Source organism: Cololabis saira, chromosome 14 (genome assembly GCF_033807715.1).
Source record: "Cololabis saira isolate AMF1-May2022 chromosome 14, fColSai1.1, whole genome shotgun sequence".
NCBI classification, from domain to species: Eukaryota; Metazoa; Chordata; class Actinopteri; order Beloniformes; family Belonidae; genus Cololabis; species Cololabis saira.
This window is the reverse complement of record NC_084600.1, coordinates 31,178,497-31,198,237: the sequence shown is the minus strand read 5'-3', so window position 1 is coordinate 31,198,237 and position 19,741 is coordinate 31,178,497. Positions and strand designations below refer to the sequence as shown.

General features: G+C 42.5%; 1 protein-coding gene across 1 annotated transcript; it reads left to right on the top strand.

Moving 5' to 3' along the window:
• Positions 1–2,980: 2,980 nt before the first annotated feature.
• On the top strand, positions 2,981–15,218 carry zmat2 (zinc finger, matrin-type 2). The gene is made up of 6 exons (XM_061739131.1): positions 2,981–3,072; positions 5,726–5,825; positions 5,999–6,122; positions 11,144–11,217; positions 12,455–12,600; positions 14,543–15,218. The coding sequence occupies exons 1-6, from the start codon at positions 3,055–3,057 to the stop codon at positions 14,684–14,686; spliced, it is 606 nt and encodes a 201-aa protein (XP_061595115.1). The 5' UTR covers positions 2,981–3,054; the 3' UTR covers positions 14,687–15,218.
• The last annotated feature ends 4,523 nt before the right edge of the window (positions 15,219–19,741 follow it).

Genomic DNA, 19,741 nt, shown 5'->3' with positions numbered 1-19,741 from the left:
CCTGCCTACTTGAGTGTCCATATGCCTGTGCTTAGCACTACGCAGGAAAACTGATCGATGAATATTGGCTATAAGCTACCAATAACAGTTATACATACATGTATTGCTATAGATTGCTATTGATACATTTACCTGATGAGGTCTATAAACATTCATCCCTGTACAGCTGACACGGATGTAAAATCTATCCATAGACACCGAAACTGCTCGTTGCACCTGGATGTAAATATATTTATTTCTACTGCAAAGTTGTACATTTTAACATTTTAGTGGTCAGTCAAGGGTTTTATTGAAATTTGCAAGTTCATAAAGTCTGAATATAATTTTGTTTTTCTTCATATTTTGCCTCTTCCTCGGATGCAGTTTCTTCTCCAAATGGCAGTAATGTGCTACAGTGTTGTTAACTCAGCTAGCCTTGGTAAAAATCACCTTAGCTTACCGGGTATGCTAGAAATGTTAGTAGGTTTATCAAATCAAATTCATACCTGTCCAGTTTTGGATTTAGAAATAATGGAAATTTTCCACCACCCACTGTCTCACCAGCCCAACCGAGGTCCAGTATAACCCTTACTAACCCTTACTGAAGAAATCTTAAAAAAACTACCTGTCAACAACTTACAAATTACAATTATATGCTCAGAATTTAAGAGGCCAACCTTTGTTGACAGTGAAATGCTGTGGACATTCATATGTATGTAATTATTTTTAAATGTATTAATTTAAATATTTTCAGTTTATATACACATTGATTGTCTTCAAGTGAAACAATTACATTTTCTTTTAATTTGTCATTTTCACTCATGTTTCTCTCTGGCATTCACTGACTGATGACAGCGCTGGTGCTGCTGACGGACATCCTTCATTCCCCCGTGAGAAACTAAATTTGCAGTTACAAATCTTTCAGAACGGGTAACTGAGCCCCATCCTGCGGCTCTTTAGGAAAGTAAATTTGTTATCCCATTTTTAGAGATATTTACACAAAGTCTTCGGTTTTTGGGCAGAAAGGCCTCCTCTCTGGTTACATCCATCCATCCCTCTGATTTGTTGTTCCAGGTTTGTTGCCGTTGTAGCCACTAACCTCGCGAGAACCAAGCTACAGCAGGGGGCAGTTCTCGTGAGGCCAGTGACAATTCAGTTTGGAGAAGCACAGGAATGCTTTTTAAAAATTATTATATTATAAAAACTGGAAATTTACGGGAAAATACTAATACAGGAGGACGGCGGGGAAGAGGGGTAAAATACGGTAGTTTCGGTGTGTCCATTTCAAAGCATGCACCCTATTTCTGGAGTGAGCAGGAACAAATTTGTGGTATGATAGAAGCATGTCAGAAGCCCCACCTGTCAAGCATTACCCTAAGGTCAGCCTACCGCAGGGGTGTCCAAAGTCTGTCCTGGAGGGCCGGTGCCCGGCAGGTTTTAGATGTTTCCATGCTTTAACACACCCTGACAGACATGGCTGTGTCATTAACAGAGTTATGCAGACCTTGTAGAAGCTGATGAAGAGCATTAATTAGAATCAGATGTGTGGAAACAGGGAAACATCTAAAACGTGCAGGCCCTCCAGGACCGACTTTGGACATCCCTGCCCTAACGTGACACTGCCGTGTGAACCCACAGGAAGTGAAACGTGGTGAATTATTCAGGCGCGACGTCACCCTGAGTTCCACGTTCCAAGTAGGTAAATTGAACAACTATGGAAGGACGGTTTGATATGTTCAGTTACTTTCTAATTGTTATATGTTATGGAAAATACTATATTGTTTAAATTAGTTTAATTATTTTTTATTTTAATTACAGTACATGTTTTTATCTTTGCTGCAACCTTATTGACATATTGATGAGTCAGAGTCATGCCCCTCCTGCAGGCGGCGCTGTGGAGCTTTTAACGTGAAGAATCTGCAGCAGCCGCCTCCAACAGGGAATGAAGGTGCTGATAAATTAACAAAAATGGCATTGCAAAAGGAAATAAATCAAGTAGTTTGCACAGCTGAAAGAACATGCCTGTTTCTTTTCTAGCTGCTTAGAAATATGCCATTCATCTCAAAACTAACAATACCATTTCCACTAGGAAAAGGAGAACGCAAAGCAGTAATAAAGAAGAAAGGAATGGAAATATGGCAGAAAAGGTGGGAGGAAGATCATAAAGGACAGGGATATCACAAAATACAAAAGTCTATCATAACCAAGAATTATACAGAAAGGAACAGAAGGGAGGAAATAGTCATAACAAGACTCAGACTGGATCACACAGGATTAAATGGCACTTTGTATGTTGTGGGAAAAAGGGACAGTAATAAGTGTGAGAACTGTGGAGTAAAAGAAAACAGTAAACATATTCTAATGTATTGTAACAGATATGAAATAGAAAGAGAAAGGCTACAGGAAAAAGTGAGAGAGGCAGAACGTGAGTAGAATTTGAGGGGGATACTGGGATCAGAGGGAGAGGGGGTTGAAATCACCAAAAAGGCACTGATTAAATTCTTAAAAGATACTAGGCTGATAAATATAATTTAAAACAGGTGTTGTGCCAAAAAGTGATTGACTGCCAGAATCTGATTTCTTCTGATTTCTGGCCGCGGGAGCGATAGCGCTGAAACGTCAGATTTTCAGATTATGAAGCTCAAGAATGAGATCAAGTCATATTTAGGCAGAAACAACTTTTCATTAACTATATTTGGCCTTCAATCAATTTTTGGCAGGTGAAAATGCCTATTTTGTGTTGTAATGGTCCTTTAAAAGAGTTCAAAGCAATCCTGTGAGCTCTAGTGTTTATATTATGAAGCTCAAGAATGAGATCAAATCATATTTAGGTAGAAACAACCTTTCATTAACTGTATTTGGCCTTCAATCAATTTTTGGCAGGTGAAAAGACCAATTTTCAGGGGAGAAATCAGATTCCGGCAGGTAATCACCTTTTGGCACGACACCGGCTAACTGAAATGATGTTACACTCTTGTCCAGTAGCGGGCGGTATGCACCGTAAAGCTGTTTGCGATCCGCCAATAAACCAGAGAAGAAGAAGCAGCAGCCGCTTCCGGTCGCAGAGTAAACACGATGGCTTCTGGCAGTGGGGTGAGTTTTCCTCAGAAGTTTACTTTGTATTCAGTACAAATATGAAACCACGGAACCGTGCCGTGACCCAAATGTCGGCGAGTGCGTGACTGCGGACCGGAACCGAGCCGAAACTCGCCGACTAACAGCTAACAGCTGAACGTTCAGATTCATCATCACTACATGTTCTCTCATCTGTGATTAAGCTCTGTTAAAATGTCCGTGTGTTGTGTTCTGGTTCGTGTTCACGGAAGTGGTTCAGGGAAAATAAAGGATAAAAACAGCCTTTTAGCTCCAGCAACAACAAAGCGACTTCCGGTCTGTCAAAATAAAAGCCCTCAATATTAAACCACATCCTGCAAGTTCATGTTTATCTCCATCCCAGTGTTTTGTTGTATGTGGTCTGAATTAGGGCTGTTCGATTTTCCCCAAAAATAAAATCTCGACTTTTTTCTCTCAAAATCCGATTTTCGATTACGATTATTTTGTGAATTGACAAAAGGCAAAGAAATGATTTCAAATATGCTGTTTTTTTATTGACCCATTGGGCTTTAAGTGCAAACTTTGCTCTTATTAAACCAAAAAATGAATGAATAAAGTGCAAAACTCTGTAAAAATATAATAAAATACAAAGTTTTATCTCTGAAAAAAAAATCAGCAAATCAGCACTTGCAAACATACAGTAAGATATATTTCCAATTAAATAAAACAAGACATTTTCTAGTTAAACTAAACTGGGTCTTTGCATGCTAAATAATAATGCAACCCATGAAGGAGGTAGAGGTTTGTAATGTCAGTCATTACATTTGCTATTCACATTTGCAAGTTATTTGCAAGGAACACGAGCCGGTCTACGGCATCTGGCTTGAGGGATGCCCGGTGGCATGTTACAACGCCCCCTCCTACACTAAAGAGCCTCTCCCATGGGGCACTTGTCGCAGGTATTGAGAGGTATTTCCATCAATCATTAATATGGTATCAATCATTAATATGTGTGCAGACAAGATTAAAAAAAAAAAAAAAGTGAAAAATCGATTTTACGAGTTTCACGTTTTAACATCGTTCTAATTACATAATCGCGATTACGATTTAAAATCGATTAATCGAACAGCCCTAGTCTGAATTGCTTCTTCTCTTTTTTTAAAGCGCAAACTTATTTGCACCACTTTTTTTGGCGTTTAAAGCTAATTTCAAATGGATAATCGAACATATATTAGATTAGATTAGATTGTCCTTTATTCCTCCCTTAGTGGGAAAGTTCACTTTGTGCAGCAGCAATAAACACAACACACACATGCAGCGAAAGGGTAAAAAAATATATAATTATAAATATAAACAGTACATTGGAATGAAAATAAAAGTAATGCAGTACGAGAAAGAAAGAAAAAACAGTGCAAAAAAAAGCAGGTAGGATGTTTATGAGGTAGACAGATATTGAACATCTTGTTGTCCATTTGCTACTGTGAGCAGGTCTGGTTGTAGAGTCTAATGGCAGCGGGGAGGAATGACTTCAGAAGACTGAAAACAATATTTGTAGTGTTCATTAAGCCAACAAACGATCAAATAAAGGTATTTGGACCCAAATTATATTGTAAAAAGTCATACAATATACGCACAATAACATTTATTTGGAGCGCCTTCGATGTTGATATTCGTACCCATTCACAGCGACATTTTTAATTTTAATTTTAATGTTTATTTAACAGGGACGATACATACAACATTGTCACAAAGAATGAAAAATGCGATGCATACAAGACGTCTAGCTTCAGCTAATTTGCAGTCTTTGTCCCTGGTCAGGCAAAAGAAGGATAAAAGATACTGAATACAAAATACAATAATACAAATACAGTGAATAATGCAGTGAACAGATATCATAAACAAATAAACACAGCTCCAAAATTTAGATTAAAAATTGCACAAGTTAAATACATTAAACATTAGTAAAATACTGTACTGACTGTAGTGACTTGAGAGAAGTTAATGTTCACATTTCTGCTGCTGCTTAAGCCAATGTTTAGCTTTGGCACTAAACATCCTAAATTCTGTTTGGGATTTTATTTCTGGTGGTAAAGAATTCCATCGGTGTGTACCAGGCACTGAAAGGGATGACTGACCAAATGTTGTCCTGTATTTTCTAATTTTACAATTTTGGTTGCTCATGCTCCTTGTCATTGTCCCACAGTTGTCTGCTTTGATAAAGATCTGTGACATTGCTTGTTGATTGATTGTTTCAGTAATGAGCTGTACAACATTGATCAGGTCTTGCATTAATGATGGACAGTCAGAGTTGTGTAGTGTTCTCCAGAACATTTCAAAGATTTTCATTGTGATTAAGGTCTGGGGTCTGTGGGGACGAGTCCATGTATGAAGTACCGTCTTGTGTCACCAGGTTATGAATCCTGACGTTTTGGAGTAAAACCATGTTATCAGAGAGGGCTCTTTCAGTGTGTTCAGAGACTTAGCTGACCTCATTTTTGGACGTGTAATGTTGCTGAACCCGAACAACTGAAAGAGCCCCAGATCATGATCCTACCACCACATGTATCACAACGGACCTAAAGCATGATGGGAACATCACTTCCTCACTGAACTACTTACCCGGATGTCCCCATAATTATGGAGCGGATTAAACCTTCCTGCTTTTGTTAAGTTTTCATGTTTTGTCTTTCAGTCAAGTAAGAACGACTTCCGTCGAAAATGGGACAAAGACGAGTACGAAAACCTCGCTCAGAAACGACTGGCGGAGGAGAGAGACAGAGAGAGGAGAGATGGTGAGAACACGACTATTTACTTCATATGTTTCACATGTATAAGAATGTTGCAAGTCAAAATTTCTGTAATTTCTAAAATGGTAAACTCAGTTTACCATCAAAGAGGAATATGAATAGTTTGAAGTTTATTTTGTCTCTCCTTCATCTTTCACTTTTCACCCGTCGGTTCTCAGGAAAACCCGTTCCACCAGTCAAGCGGGACCTCCTGCGTCACCGAGACTACAAAGTGGACCTGGAGTCCAAACTGGGGAAGACCATCGTCATCACCAAGACCACTCCTCAGGCGGAGATGGGCGGGTGAGTCCTGGTCCTCCTCCACAGTTCTCTTTATAGGAACTACAGTGGCGAGTAAAGGGGCAAATATACTTGTTGTTTGAGCCTGCATGTGCGTCTGTTTGCGCTCACGACCAGCTGCGTTGTGAACGGACCTCGCTTGTGCACCACACGAGGAGAGCGTGTCCTACTGGTGGTAACCGGTTAGGGGCTGTATGCCGAGCCAGAGTTAGAAACGTAATAAAATATTCAGCAGTAGTTTAATAAACCAGCTGGTGGAATAAAGATAAACAAGCATCACAGATTAAGAGGAGATCACTGCTCTGCTTTTCTTGTGATCTTGGTAAAGAAAACGGCGTGATCGGATATGGTTTGTCGGGCCGTTCAACCAGCGCCGTCGGGAGACTGGAGAGCTTGTTCGTCTTGCCGATGCAGCAACTGATGATGAGATACAGCGGCGATATTTCCGCATTCCCTCCGTTTCGTTTGACGACTTGTTACATCGGATTGTCACGCTAATTCAGCACAAAACCAGACACGGCGAGCCCGCAGCAGGGAGCTGGCTGTCATCCTGCGCTACGTGGCGGCAGGGATGAACTATCAAGCCGTAGCAACCAGTTACAAGCTTGACGCGTGCACGAGCATGTCATCAGGAGATTAAATACTGAAATATTTGGAGCAAAGTCGGTGTCGGTCGAGCGATGACTCACGAACTTCTTCTAGCCAGCTAATAAGGAACGTGAGCTGGGCTTAGACCAGGGGGTGGGCAATCCTGGTCCTCGAGGGCCGGTGTCCTGCATGTTTCCCTGCTTTAACACACCTGATTCTAATTAATCGTCGTCATCAGCTTGTCATCCAGGGCTGCACAATTCTGTTAATGACACAGTCACTTGTATCATGGTGCAATGAAGCAGGGAAACATCTAAAACCTGCAGGTACACCAGCCCTCGAGAACCAGGATTGCCCACCCCTGGCTTAGACTGTCGTGAGACAGGTTAGTTTTACCCTACGTGTTGTTGCAAGCGGATGTAATGTTTGATGATCGGTGGACAAAACAGCCAACCAGCACCATCACCGCTGCATCTTCCTACGAGCACGGACATAACGAGCACAACTCTGTATCTGCACCAGGACTGTGTTGGTCTGCCGCCGCTGTTTTGACATGCAGGTTTGTCTCTGTTCGGTGGCGATGTGGATCATAAATGTGAGGATAACAGCTGCTCAGCTTCTCTTCAAAACAGTCTGCAAGTTTCCGACCTCCGTGTCAAGTCACGTGTGGTCTGCTGGTGTTCGGACTTGATGTGAATTTGATGCTGGGAGTCTATTTTCCCTTCTTTGATGGCCAGTTTACCAGGTCTCAAGGATGTGAAGTGTCCAAGTTATGATGCCCCCTCCACCGTGCTTCACCACAGAGTTGATATGTTGTTGTTGGTCAGCTTTGTCCCTTTTCGCTCCAAACGTAGTTGAGTATACGTCCTGGAGAACTCACTTAAAGTTTCATCAGAGCTCAAACTAGAGGTTCACCAAACTGCAGTTTTCTTTAAAGGGGACCTATTATGAAAAACACGTTTTTCTTGTTTTAACATATATAAAGTGGTCTCCCCTCACCCTGCCAGCACAGGGGAGACAAAATACCATGAATTTCTGCAAGGTGTCTGACCCCCGCCGGACAGAGTCCCCCAGTGTCACGTGGTTTTTTTTGAGCCGATTAGAATCTGCTCCTGTCGTTACGTAACGACAGGAGCAGATTTCCATAGGTTCAGCCTCCGCTGCTGAAACCACGCCCACAACCAGCTCTCTCCGCTGCTGGAGCGGTCCTTTCATTGAGCCAGTCGGACGCGGCGCCGCGGCGGAGCGGATCCGGGTTAAATCATCCAGGTTCCCGGGTGGTTTGGGAGCTGGGTCCTCGGGGGTCTGTCCCAGGTCGGACCAGCTTCACCCTCCGAGATTTTCAGGCAAATCTGTCGGTTTGATCACCGGTAACGGGCGATGCGCACAGGATGCGCTCCGGAGCCGATCTGTGCGCCGGCCGTGGGGTTGCGGCGCCCGTCGCGCAGCATCCGCCGGGCAGATTCGGCTGAAATTCCGCTGGTCGGTCCCCGGGAGTCCCTGCTACCAGTCCAGGCCGGTTCCTGCGGTCCCGGCCGGTCGGAACCGGTCAGATTCCCCCGTTAAAGCCGCTGTGATGCGCGCTGCTCCAGCAGCGCTGCTCCTGGGCGCCCGGCGTGGCTCCGGGGCCAGCGTTCAGCATCCGCCGGGTAGATCCGGCTTAAATAGTGCATAAATGTTATTTATATACAACTCATATTTTATTTTTTTAACAATAAAGTTTCCATTTGTGAAAATTCAGTGTTGTGATAATTTACAGGCTCGGGCTGCTCTGGCGGAGCGAGGTTTATGCTCCTCCCCTGCTACACGTCATTCAGGGAGCCAATCAGCACAGAGCCTCATTATCATACCCCCCCCCTTCCCTAAAAATGAGGCGCAGAAAAAGAGGTTAGAAGCGGTAAAACTAGTGACAGGGCCCACAGGCTGGATTTATGATTTATGTAGAAAAAACAAGCTTTAGATTGTTTTTAAGACATTCAAGGCCTGTTTAAAATATACATTAAATGCCATAATAGGTCACCTTTAATGAATTTTTTTTATTTGCTTACTTCAGTTCAGAAAAGATGGAGGTGCATCCAGATATTTGGCTCTGCTCCCTCAGCCAGATCTACCTTATCTCTGTCACCTACATGAGTTTCACTGTGCTTCTTTGTACAACAATAAATCTGTAATTATGACGACTGTAAGATGAGACTTTGGTAAACCCTCACCAGTGTGTCCGTTTTTAGATTCATATCCCTCTCAGATGGGACGTATTTAGGTCCCATCTGAGTGATCGCTGATGAATGTCGGCCCTTGTTGTGTCAAGAATGAGTCAAACATCAATGAGTCAAACAAACAGGACACGGTTTTTACACAAACAGTCACTTTTGTAAAACAGTGCTGATTGTCTGAGTTGGCAACAGTAACTGAGGGGATGGGACTTACACGTAGTTACACGTGACGTAACCATACCTGCCAACACTCCCGATTTAAGCGGGAGTCTCCCGATTTTCAACCATTTCTCCCGCCCTGCTCCCGATTTGTAATTTCTCCCGCTTATCTCCCGATTTTAAAGTGAAATGAGTCAATGGTGTTTCACGTGTCGGGGTTCGTGCATGGATGTATTATATTAACGGGTTCCTGACAAACCTGGCAACCCAACCCAAAAGCACTGCCTACGTCCAAGCTCCGCCCCATGGAGCTGCTGCGATACGTCAACGTCGCCGCCATATTGGATGTGGCAAGACTGCGCTGCAAACTAATACAAGTAAATTGACTTATTTTCATAAAGCGCCTTTCTACAAAGAAATTTACGTTTTACGTCTCATTTATTCATTCACACACGCACTAATATACCTGGGAAACAGTTAGGCACCAAATATAATATGTTTAATTTTCTCAGATGGCAAAAATAAGAACTTTATCGATCCCACAGTAATTCATGTTATATCAGCTATAGAGAACAAGTTAGTGCCGAAAAACAATATATATCCCCCCTCACAAAAATAAGAAAAATAGAGAAACATATTCTCTCATCAGCAAAGCATTACATAAACATATTTTAAAATTTTCAAGTTACAAAATAACATATTTGAACAATTTTTCAGATTTTTTCAGTTATTTTATTGTTTGGAAAATGGTTAAAATATGTTATTTTGTTATTTGAAAATTTGAAAATTTGTTTTGTTTGAGAAAATGCTTTGAAAAAAAGCTGAGGGAAGAGTTGGTGGAGTATCAAGTCATAGCAAGCAAGGATCTCCCACAGGAAGAGAGAGTTGAAGGTTCTGGGGCCTTCTAGGGAAAGAGGAGAGGTTTACAAATCTGGCATCACTGATGAAGGCAAAGCTCTGCATCCCTCACAGCAATGCAAGCTCAGAGAGGTCATTCAGCATGGTGAAAAAGATCCTCACGGAAAACACAATGAGTATGGATAATTCTACTCTTTGCGCACTCCTTTCTTGCAAGATTAACCATACCAGCCCTGGCCACAAGTATGTACCCTCCAAGAAAGTGATTGAAGCTGCAAAGTCTGAAACCTACAATTACAACAGGTCCTTGGGTGACAAAGGGAACCTGGAAAATTCTACAAATATTGTATTTAATTGTTATTAATACTAAACTTATTTGGCTCCAAGAAGGCTGTAGAATCATTTTGGGAGGTACATTTTAGCACATTTCATTTTAGCTATGGATTTAAAGCTCATTAAAAGTCGCCTTGTTTATATCAGGGTGGGGATGTTGTGAGTGGAGCATTCCAACCACTACCCCAGAAAATCTCCCTATTTTTCACAGCCCAATGTTGGCAGGTATGGACGTAACTAATTTTAATACTTGGATGAAAGTCCATGAACATCAGCAGGTAGTGATAATCCTCCTGGAGATGTTTTTCCAGGCATTATCTGCAGCCTCCTTCAGCGGCTGCTTGTTTATGCGTCTTTCTACCTCCAGTTTTCTCGTCAGAAGCCGAGAAGCTTCTCTGCTGGATTCAGATCAGACTAATGATTTGCTCGTTTGAAGAATGTTCAGTTTCTTTGCCTTGAAAAGGTCCCGATCTTCTCTTTTCCTTTTCCAGACTTTTTCTTCCATCATCAAGATCCGAATGTATCTTCCTGAATTTATAAACGGTTTTGAAGTATTGTTGTACGAATTTTGCTGCTCAGACACGTTGAAGATCAGATCACTTTAGATAAATAATGAATGCAGAGAACCAGTTAATACAAGCAGCTCACACACTTCCTGCCAATACGTTATAAAACACAACTGTCATAAGTTTAAAAATCATACTTGTTGAAAGTTGGTGAAGTGGTTTTAGTGTTTTAACAACAGTATGCGCTGATTCAATGAAACGTTGAATGCGGTCATGAGCGTGTGGTAAGTTTGTGTAGAAATCTTGAAGCAGCAAAAATAACAGATTCTTCTCCTCAGTCATCGTCTCTCTACTTCTTCTCTTCCAGATATTACTGTAATGTCTGCGACTGCGTGGTCAAAGACTCCATCAACTTCCTGGATCACATCAATGGCAAGAAACGTAAGTTCACGTCTGAAAACGTTCAAATCACACAATCAACATAAAACCTTTTCATATTAGTCGTCTGGAGACTGTGGTCTTGACTCTGTTATCCGGCTGACGTTAAAGACAGCAGACCCGAATGCTCCGGCCAGGCGGCCGCCGAGGTCTCTCACTCGCCCCCGACAGACTGCTTTCATCCTCTTGAGGAGTTTGCGGCCGTCCTCGTTCTTCAGTTGGGCCTTTCTGCAATTCCAGTTCACCCAGCTCTCATTTCACCCTTTTACTCGTCCGTTCCAGCCTCCCAGGGTGGTGCAGAGGTGTATATATATTTCCTTTATTTAACCAGGCAAGCAAATTAAGAACAAATTTATTATTTTCAAGTGCAGCCTAGGGGGGTAAGGGGAGGGGGGGGCTAAGATGAAAAAGAACAAAGTTATATAAATACACAAAAAGACATTAAAACACAATACAAAAGATAAAACGGGTGTAACAGGCATAGACAGAAATGCTGCTGTTCTGCCCCTGTTTGACTCGATAAACAGAACTAAAGGGGCTCCGGGACCCGAGCTGGTGGTCAAATTATACAGATCACAGTAAAACTCTGAAACAGAAACATCTCTGTCTCAAAAACTGGTGGGAAGGGGGCACGGTGGCGCAGCTGGTAGTGCAGCGGTCTCACAGCAAGAAGGTCCTGGGTTCGATTCCTGCCGGGGGACGCTGTGGGTGCTGAAGTGCGTGTTAGTTCCCCCATGACTTCAGTGCCCACACCATGGGTGGGGTTGGCGAAAGGATCTTTCTGTGTGGAGTTTGTATGTTCTCCCCGTGTTCCCCTGGGTAGCTAGTGTGAGCTACCCTCACAAAAACATGCACACAGTCCTGGGCTATACATGCCCCCTCTGGCCAACCGGGGCGCCAGATGGGGTGGGGAGGATCCGGCCGGAATAACGTGATCCTTCCACGCGCTACGTTCGGCCGGAGAAACCCCACCCTGTCTGGTGAAAAGATGTGGCCTGCTCACTCCTCAGGTTAAGGAGGAGACCTGAGCTCAGTGCAGGGCCCTCCTGGGGTTGGTAGAGGATGGCAATGCACAGGACTGTCAGTAGGTAGGAGCACGGGGTGGTAAAAATGGGAAAAAAACCGGGATAAAAATATTAAAAAAAAAAAAAAAAAAAACTGGTGGGAACAGAGAACGTACCAACTGGACAATGAGACGAGAGAGAGGCAGAAACATTGATGTGTGTGTGTGTGTGTGCAGATCAGAGGAACCTCGGCATGTCCATGCGGGTCGAGCGCTCGTCTTTGGATCAAGTGAAGAAGCGTTTTGAGGTGAACAAGAAGAAGCTGGAGGAGAAGCAGAAGGAATACGACTTTGAGGAGCGAATGAAGGAGCTGCGGGAGGAGGTGAGGAGGGAGAGAGGGAGGGAGGCTGCGCCCCCTGATGGTCACATGACCAGCCTGTCTACCTCTGACATCAGCTGGTCTGTGATAATCAGAATGACCACTTTTTACAGGAGTGAATATTTGAAAAAAGAAGTGAATCAGTACAGTTTTTAACCTCAAAATATTATAACCGTCCAAAAAATGATGAGGACATCAGAAAAACGGGACCATTTACACCTAAACAAAATGTAGATCACCTGCCAGTAAGCCCCGCCCTCAAACACAGATGAGCTAGTAGCTGTTGAGTGTCAGTTCCACAGAGAAACACTGGAGATCCAACACTCTCACCTGGTTTATGGCATTTATACCACAAAAACATGTAAAACAATGTATCTGGAGTATCTGGAGTATCTGTAATACTGACTCCAGGTATCCAGCAAGGGTGACAATGGGGCTTATTTTATCTATTCCCCTAATTCCTAACTAAACAGTCAATTGTTTTGGATTAAACTGGAAATTTAAAGTCCAGAAGATCAACTAGGACTTTTGCATTTGTTGTCAAAGCAGCACTGACTTTAACTCATTACCTAAACTAACTTAGCGTTACCTAAACTAACTTAATCACAATTGTTAAGTAGAAACACAGACTCTGATTAGTAAAGTGTTGTATGAGCTAGCTAACTTTAATCATAGCTTCCTAACATCTAGTAGACGATAGTTGGATTCCACGAATCCACGATAGTTGGATTCCTAAAACCTCCATTAGATAGTGATGAACATATAACACTCACTCTTGAATCCGTAAACGCCCAGACGACGTGCAGAAAGACAGAAAAACTCAACACGGGCTATGGACCGAAGTCTGACGCCAAGTCCGTTTCAAACGTTGAGTCTCCTGAGACACCAAAGATTGTAAGTGTGTGAATATGAGCACTCGGGTCAGAGACAAAAGCAGAAATTGGCACCTCCCAATTCTCCCCCTCGCCCTCGTTTTCTTCACTACCCCTAAGTTTGCACGTTCCCGTGAGGGTAGTGGTGTCCCAATCCCTCTTTTCACCTAGGGGGAGGGGGCATATCGAGGGCGAGGGGCTGAAAATAGCCCCTACGGATCGAGTGATTTCAGATGCTGACTTCGCGAGCGAGGGGCTATGAAAATTTCCCAGAATGCTTTTCGTCGCCATTTGCGGACTGAATCCAAAAAAAAAAACATGGCGGACATTTCTTAGTGAATAAATCAATATTTTGAGTTAGTTTCTGCATAAAAATGCGTTTTGATTACATTTCTAGCGACGAATGTATATTTTACTTTCAATCACTCAGTGAATGTACTTAATCCCTTTTTTGTCCATTGTTCGCGAAGAATCGCGCCAGAGTAAAGGCTGTTAGGTTACGCCGTAGGCTCTGCATCGATTTGACTCGCCGACCGAAGGCAAACAGGCAGACTCGTCTCAGATTGTGACCAAGGGAGAAAGCATTTTTTTGTGAGAAATACAGAGAAATAATCCTGTGACTCGTCAGATTTGTTTTGGATGTTTCTGATATAATAGTCTTCAGAAACCACAAAGTAATCCAGCTGTTATCTGGGTAATTTACACACTTTCAGATAAAGTTGCCAAAGATCACGCCAGAATAAAGGGATTTATGGGTCCGCGTTACACCAACGCAGAGCCTACGGCGTAGGTTACATAACCATCGCCGCAGGCTCTGCGTCGATGTACGCGGCGACGTACGCCGTACCCTACGCCGTAGGCTCTGCGTCGATTTAACGCGGACCCAAGCTCCAGAGCCGGCAGACAGAAATCTCGAAATCTCGAAATCGCAGTCCAAACTAAAACAACAACTTCACTTTCTACAGTCTTTGGTGTTTCAGCACTGTGAATCAGATTCAGGTGGAAAACGTTCTTCAAACTGGCTTTGTGATTTCAGAGAGAATCTCAAAAGTCGATGTTCTCCGGTGTTTCAGGAGGAGAAGGCGAAGGCCTACAAGAAGGAGAAGCAGAAGGAGCGGAAGCGGCGGGCGGAGGAGGACCTGGACCTGGAGGAGGATGACGAGATGGCGGCTGTGATGGGTTTCTCAGGTTTCGGCTCGTCCAAGAAGAGCCACTGACGCAGCTCCACTCTGAGGCGGAAGGTTGTCCTGCCCCGCCCAGCTCGGTGGACGGGGTTTGAGAGACTGTCGACGGCGGTGGGAGGAGCCGTTCCTCTGCATTCCTGCCATCTTGCTATCCTGGTTCAGACTTCAGGCTCTTATTTTTGTCGTTTCATCTGTCGTTAGATAGAAAATCTGTTGGAAGGCATTTTTCTGTCGTTTTTCTTTAAGCGTGAAGTCGTCAGAAGCAACAGGAAGGCACCTGAGACCAGAAACTGCAGACGTTTCCTTTAACCAGAGACTCTGACTCAAAGTATTTTAAGTTCTTACTATCAGATTTAGCTTGCTCGTAATTTGGTTTTCCTTTTGACGTCTGAGTCGGCTGGTTGGAAGAATAAAGTTGCGTTCAAGACCACTGTGGGAAGTTTTTAATTTGAAACAAAGATGAATGAAAGAGTCATACAGATGGGAAACTCAAACAGCCGAAGAAGGTGATACCAGGACACGGCATGCTGGGAAATTTGGATTTTAATAAACTCTTTTCTTTATATTTCTGATTGCTGTTGTTTTTCAGTTGCCTGTGGTCAGTGAACGCACCAAAGAACAAGTTTGATGCCTTTAGCTGAATTAAACCATCATTGATATGTGAAATATTTTCTAGATAAAACCACAAAATGAAAAAGGGAAGCATGAGAACAGCAGCTCCGGTTTATTTTAGTCTGAAAATGTAGACAAACGATACCCCTGTCTTTGTGGCTTCACATGAACGACTGAAAACGCTAAAATGTGGTGGGTTTTTTTCTTTCTTGTGTGGCGCCACGACAGACCGTTTGATTAACAGGAAACAGAAGAGGAAGTTTGCTCCATTTCCTGTCAGAGGCGCTGATCAGTGACCACGATGAGATGCTGCAGCCTGATTGGACGTCGCTGGAGCCCCAAACTCAGCTGAGGTGTTCTGGGTAAATGTCTGCTGAGAGTGTTTCTGTTGGTGTCAGATGGTTGTCCAGCCTTCAGAGGAAACATACGTCTTTTCATATATGTTGATTAAACCTTCTCTGCACGTGTTGCCGTCCAGACAGAACCACCGTCTCCGTGGTAACCCGAGGTGACCCGGGGTGACCTGTCACCCGCAGCGATGCACAAATCCGTCACGCTCAATGAGGACGGGTTGAGCCCGAAAGATGAACCTTGATTTTTCTGAAGCCAGCCGAGAAATCACAATGGTGTAAAAATTTAATAAATATTAACATCTACATTTTCAACTTTAGGAAAAATTTGAGATTGACTTTATAAACGTGCAGGAAAAGATTTTATAAACCCAAAAACTAAATCCGCTTCGACCGAATAAACCTGAAAATATTCAAGAAAACATTTTGTTTTTGTCATTATAAACTTTATTCAAATACTTTATTTTGTTTGCGATTGAAAAAAAATTTGGATTTCTGACTTTCTAGAACAACTTTTACCAGAATTAATTCTGATAATTTGACTGTAAAAAACTGCCAGTATGTAAAAGTTTTGAAAACCTACTGATTCCCACGGTGACGTTGCCGCCTGCAGGTTCAAGGAAAGCCCACACCCACTAGCACGTTGCTCTTCACTCGCGACCCCAACCATCTCAGCTGGCGGCTGTTTGGCGGCCCGGGTCATGTGATGCAGCTCTCCACAACTCTGTGATGAAACCACGCAGGACCTGCATCTACTGTATGTTCTGGTTGTACGTTTTGGCCCGTTGCTGTGTGCAGAAGGTCGTGAGGTTGACCCGCACCATCACACCTCCTCCACCCTGCTTCACAGTGGGTTCTTCGTCTGTGTTTTAAAAAGCCGCAGAGACTCACTGGCCTCATCGGTGACCTTATTCGTGCTCAGAGGACTATAATTATAACAGTACAGCAGATAACGGAAACATCTCGGTTTTATCTGGCAGGAAACATTATGAGCGGGATGTAAGCGCAAACGTTTTCATTTATTAAAGCGAGCATAAAGGACGTGTCGTAGTGTGCATGTGTCATATTGTTAAATTTGCATTTTCATGGTTCAGCAGAGCGGTTAGCAGCCGCTGCAACCGCCTCTTTACATTTGGGACTTTTTACTTTCATGCCTGCTCTCCCAGCATGCACCACCTCCATCCGGCCGCGTGGAGGTCAATGCACTTGGGCCTGTTCCTCCTTTGTGGCGGCGAGCGCGTGTCGCTGCTTCAGTGTGTTTGGGAGCGGTTTCGTAGCCGCTTGTGTGATGTAAACTCGTCCTGAGGAGGAAGCAGATGACAGTTTTTCATGTAACAGAAAAATGAGACAAAACCAGTGTGAAACAAAACAACAAAAACTGGTTAAAAAGGCAAATCAAAGGCTGGGATGCTTGTTCTTATCTCAGTTCCTGGGGGGATTCTCTCTCCGGAGCCCTTCCACTCTTTAAAAACAATACAAACGTTTTTAATGGTCTTTTTTAAAGCAGAATAAGAACACTTGATATAATAGTCGGTTTTATTTCACCGATACAAATGTGGAGGATGTAAAAATAGGGTTTTATGACTAACTTATACTAAATGTAGCTTTTTATTTATTTTATTTTTATTTAACCTTTATTTAACCAGGAGAAAGTCTCGTTGAGATTAATAATCTCTTTTACAAGAGAGTCCTGGCCAAGACGGGCAGCAACATGGTTACAAAAACAAATAACATAAAAACAATTTATAACAATTAAAACAGTTTTAACAAAACAGTAAACAGATCGCAAAAATAGTCAAAAGAACTTTAAAAGCATCAAGTGAGACCTCTCTTAATTTTAAAATTTTCTGCAACTCATTCCATGCATAAGGAGCAGCATAGCTGAAGGCCCTACTACCTAGTTTAGTGCGGACCCTAGGTACAGACAATACAAATAAGTCCTGGGAGCGAAGGTTATGACTCCCAGTGCTTTTTTGAAAAACATAATTTCCTAAATAGAGTGGAAGTAGGCCAAGAATGGCCTTATAAACAAAGACATGCCAATGATAGAGTCTACGGGTGGACAGAGCAGACCATCCGACCCGAGTGTACAAAGACGAAAAACTTTTAAATTTTGTAGTAAAACTAATCTTGCGTTAAAGACCACGGATTGCATAACTGCATGTTTTAAACCTGGAATTCAAAGGTTTTACAAACATCTGTCATCAAATCATAAACAGTAAAAGTACTTTATTAACATTGAAGTGTAAAAAGGAAAATAGTCGGTAAAAGTTGGTCGTCTTGATCAAAGTTGCAACTTCTCCTGACTTAGGTAAGAGCACTGGGTGATAAAAATAAATAAATAACAAATACAAAAAGTTGCAACTTCTCAACTTTATAATCGATGTGCTCTTCTGTCTTTCCGGTCTTTACACTTTTCGTCATGGTTAATTAGTTTAAAATAATTATTTAATTAACTTCTCATAATTAATTATTAGCTCAAACCAGCTCACGGAGAAGCCATTTAACAAGTTATTAATTTAAAACCATACCATTTAAAACTTTTTCCAGGGGACTGTAAAATAATTTCCGTATTTACAAAAATATATGAATGTTATGTTTTGTTGTTTTTAGACATAACCGATTGGTACATTTGAATGAATCTACGTGCTCCTACTGAATCTACATTTTTTTTAATACTTCTTAATTACTTTTAGCGCCCACATAGAAAGGTTTTTGAATTGGTCTCTATTGGTTTTAAAAATCAGGGAAGGACTGGACTTGATAATACTGTATCTCCATTAAATGGAGGTCCAATTCAACATTCAATATTATTTAATTTTATTTATATAACATCTATCACAACACAAGTTGTCTCTATCCAGAGACCCAGAAAATGACCCCCGATCAATTATTACATAAACAACGGCAGGTATAGAAAACTCTGCTGAAGAGCAGCCGGGTAGAGCAGGGAAAGAGAGGATGAAGAACAGAGGAGACACAGATATATTGTTGAAGCTACAAAACAGCAGATATATTTGTTTTAATAATCCGTTAACTGGAGAACTAAGAGTTCTATGTACATCTGACTGATACCTGGTTAGTTGGTGGACTACAGAGATCAATATAAACAGATGTAGACAGCGGACACCAGGGTGGTCAGAGGGGGGACTGCAGGTCAGGATGAAGCTCTAAGCTCCAGAAGCTCTGGCCTGCAAACATGTACAGAAGAGAAAAGGAGGGGCCAGACCAGCACAATAACCGGGTCCAGAGGAGGAGTATCTCTAATCAAGCTTCTCCTGCCCAGATACTTAATGCCAATGATAGTTTTTAATTTATTTGTCTATTTATTTATTTGTCTTTATGTGTCTGAGGTGTGTCTGGTTCTGATGGAGGTCTCTTCCTGTTAAGGGTGTCCTTCCTCTTCCTCTTCCTCTTCCAGCTCTCAGGACGAAGACTTGAAACAACGTGTGTGATTTGTTGTCATCTTTTTATGATTAGTCATCATATACAAACAATTATAATTAAATGATTTTGAATCCAAATACAAGAAGTGCAGTGACGCTGATGGTCAACCAGATCCTGATCCTGCTGGCAGACAGCAACTCGATACATTTCACGATAAGTCTTTATTTTTTAACAAAAACTAAAAGAACTTACACGGGCAACCCTAAGTACCTCACTGCTTCAAAGGATGTAAGTTAGATCAAGGTGCTGCCGATCATCATTACTGATGAACCGATCATCAGCAGACCCTCTATAAACGCAGGTGTATTGTCCGTTATCTGGTCTAGGGTGTTCAGGTGTGGGTTAACACCACGCCAAGAGGGAAAGAAATCAGCGATGATCTTAGAGGTACAGTTATTGATTTGTGAGGGTTTAGAGAAATTTGGAGTTTACGGTGAGAAAAAAAAAGAAATGAGTCAGTGCAGCTGTCAATCTGTCGACAAATTTACCCCGAAGGGTCAGACTGTGAATCGCTCCGAGAAATGTAAAATAAAAATAAAAAACCCCCAAGAAAAAAAACAAAAAAAAGCAAGAGTTGCAGCAAGTGGGTGCAGCTGCAGCGGCGGTTCCGCTCTGTGGTCAGACGGGGGAGGAAGATGATGCTGCCATCACCCCCCGACTGCAAAGTCACTTCCTCACT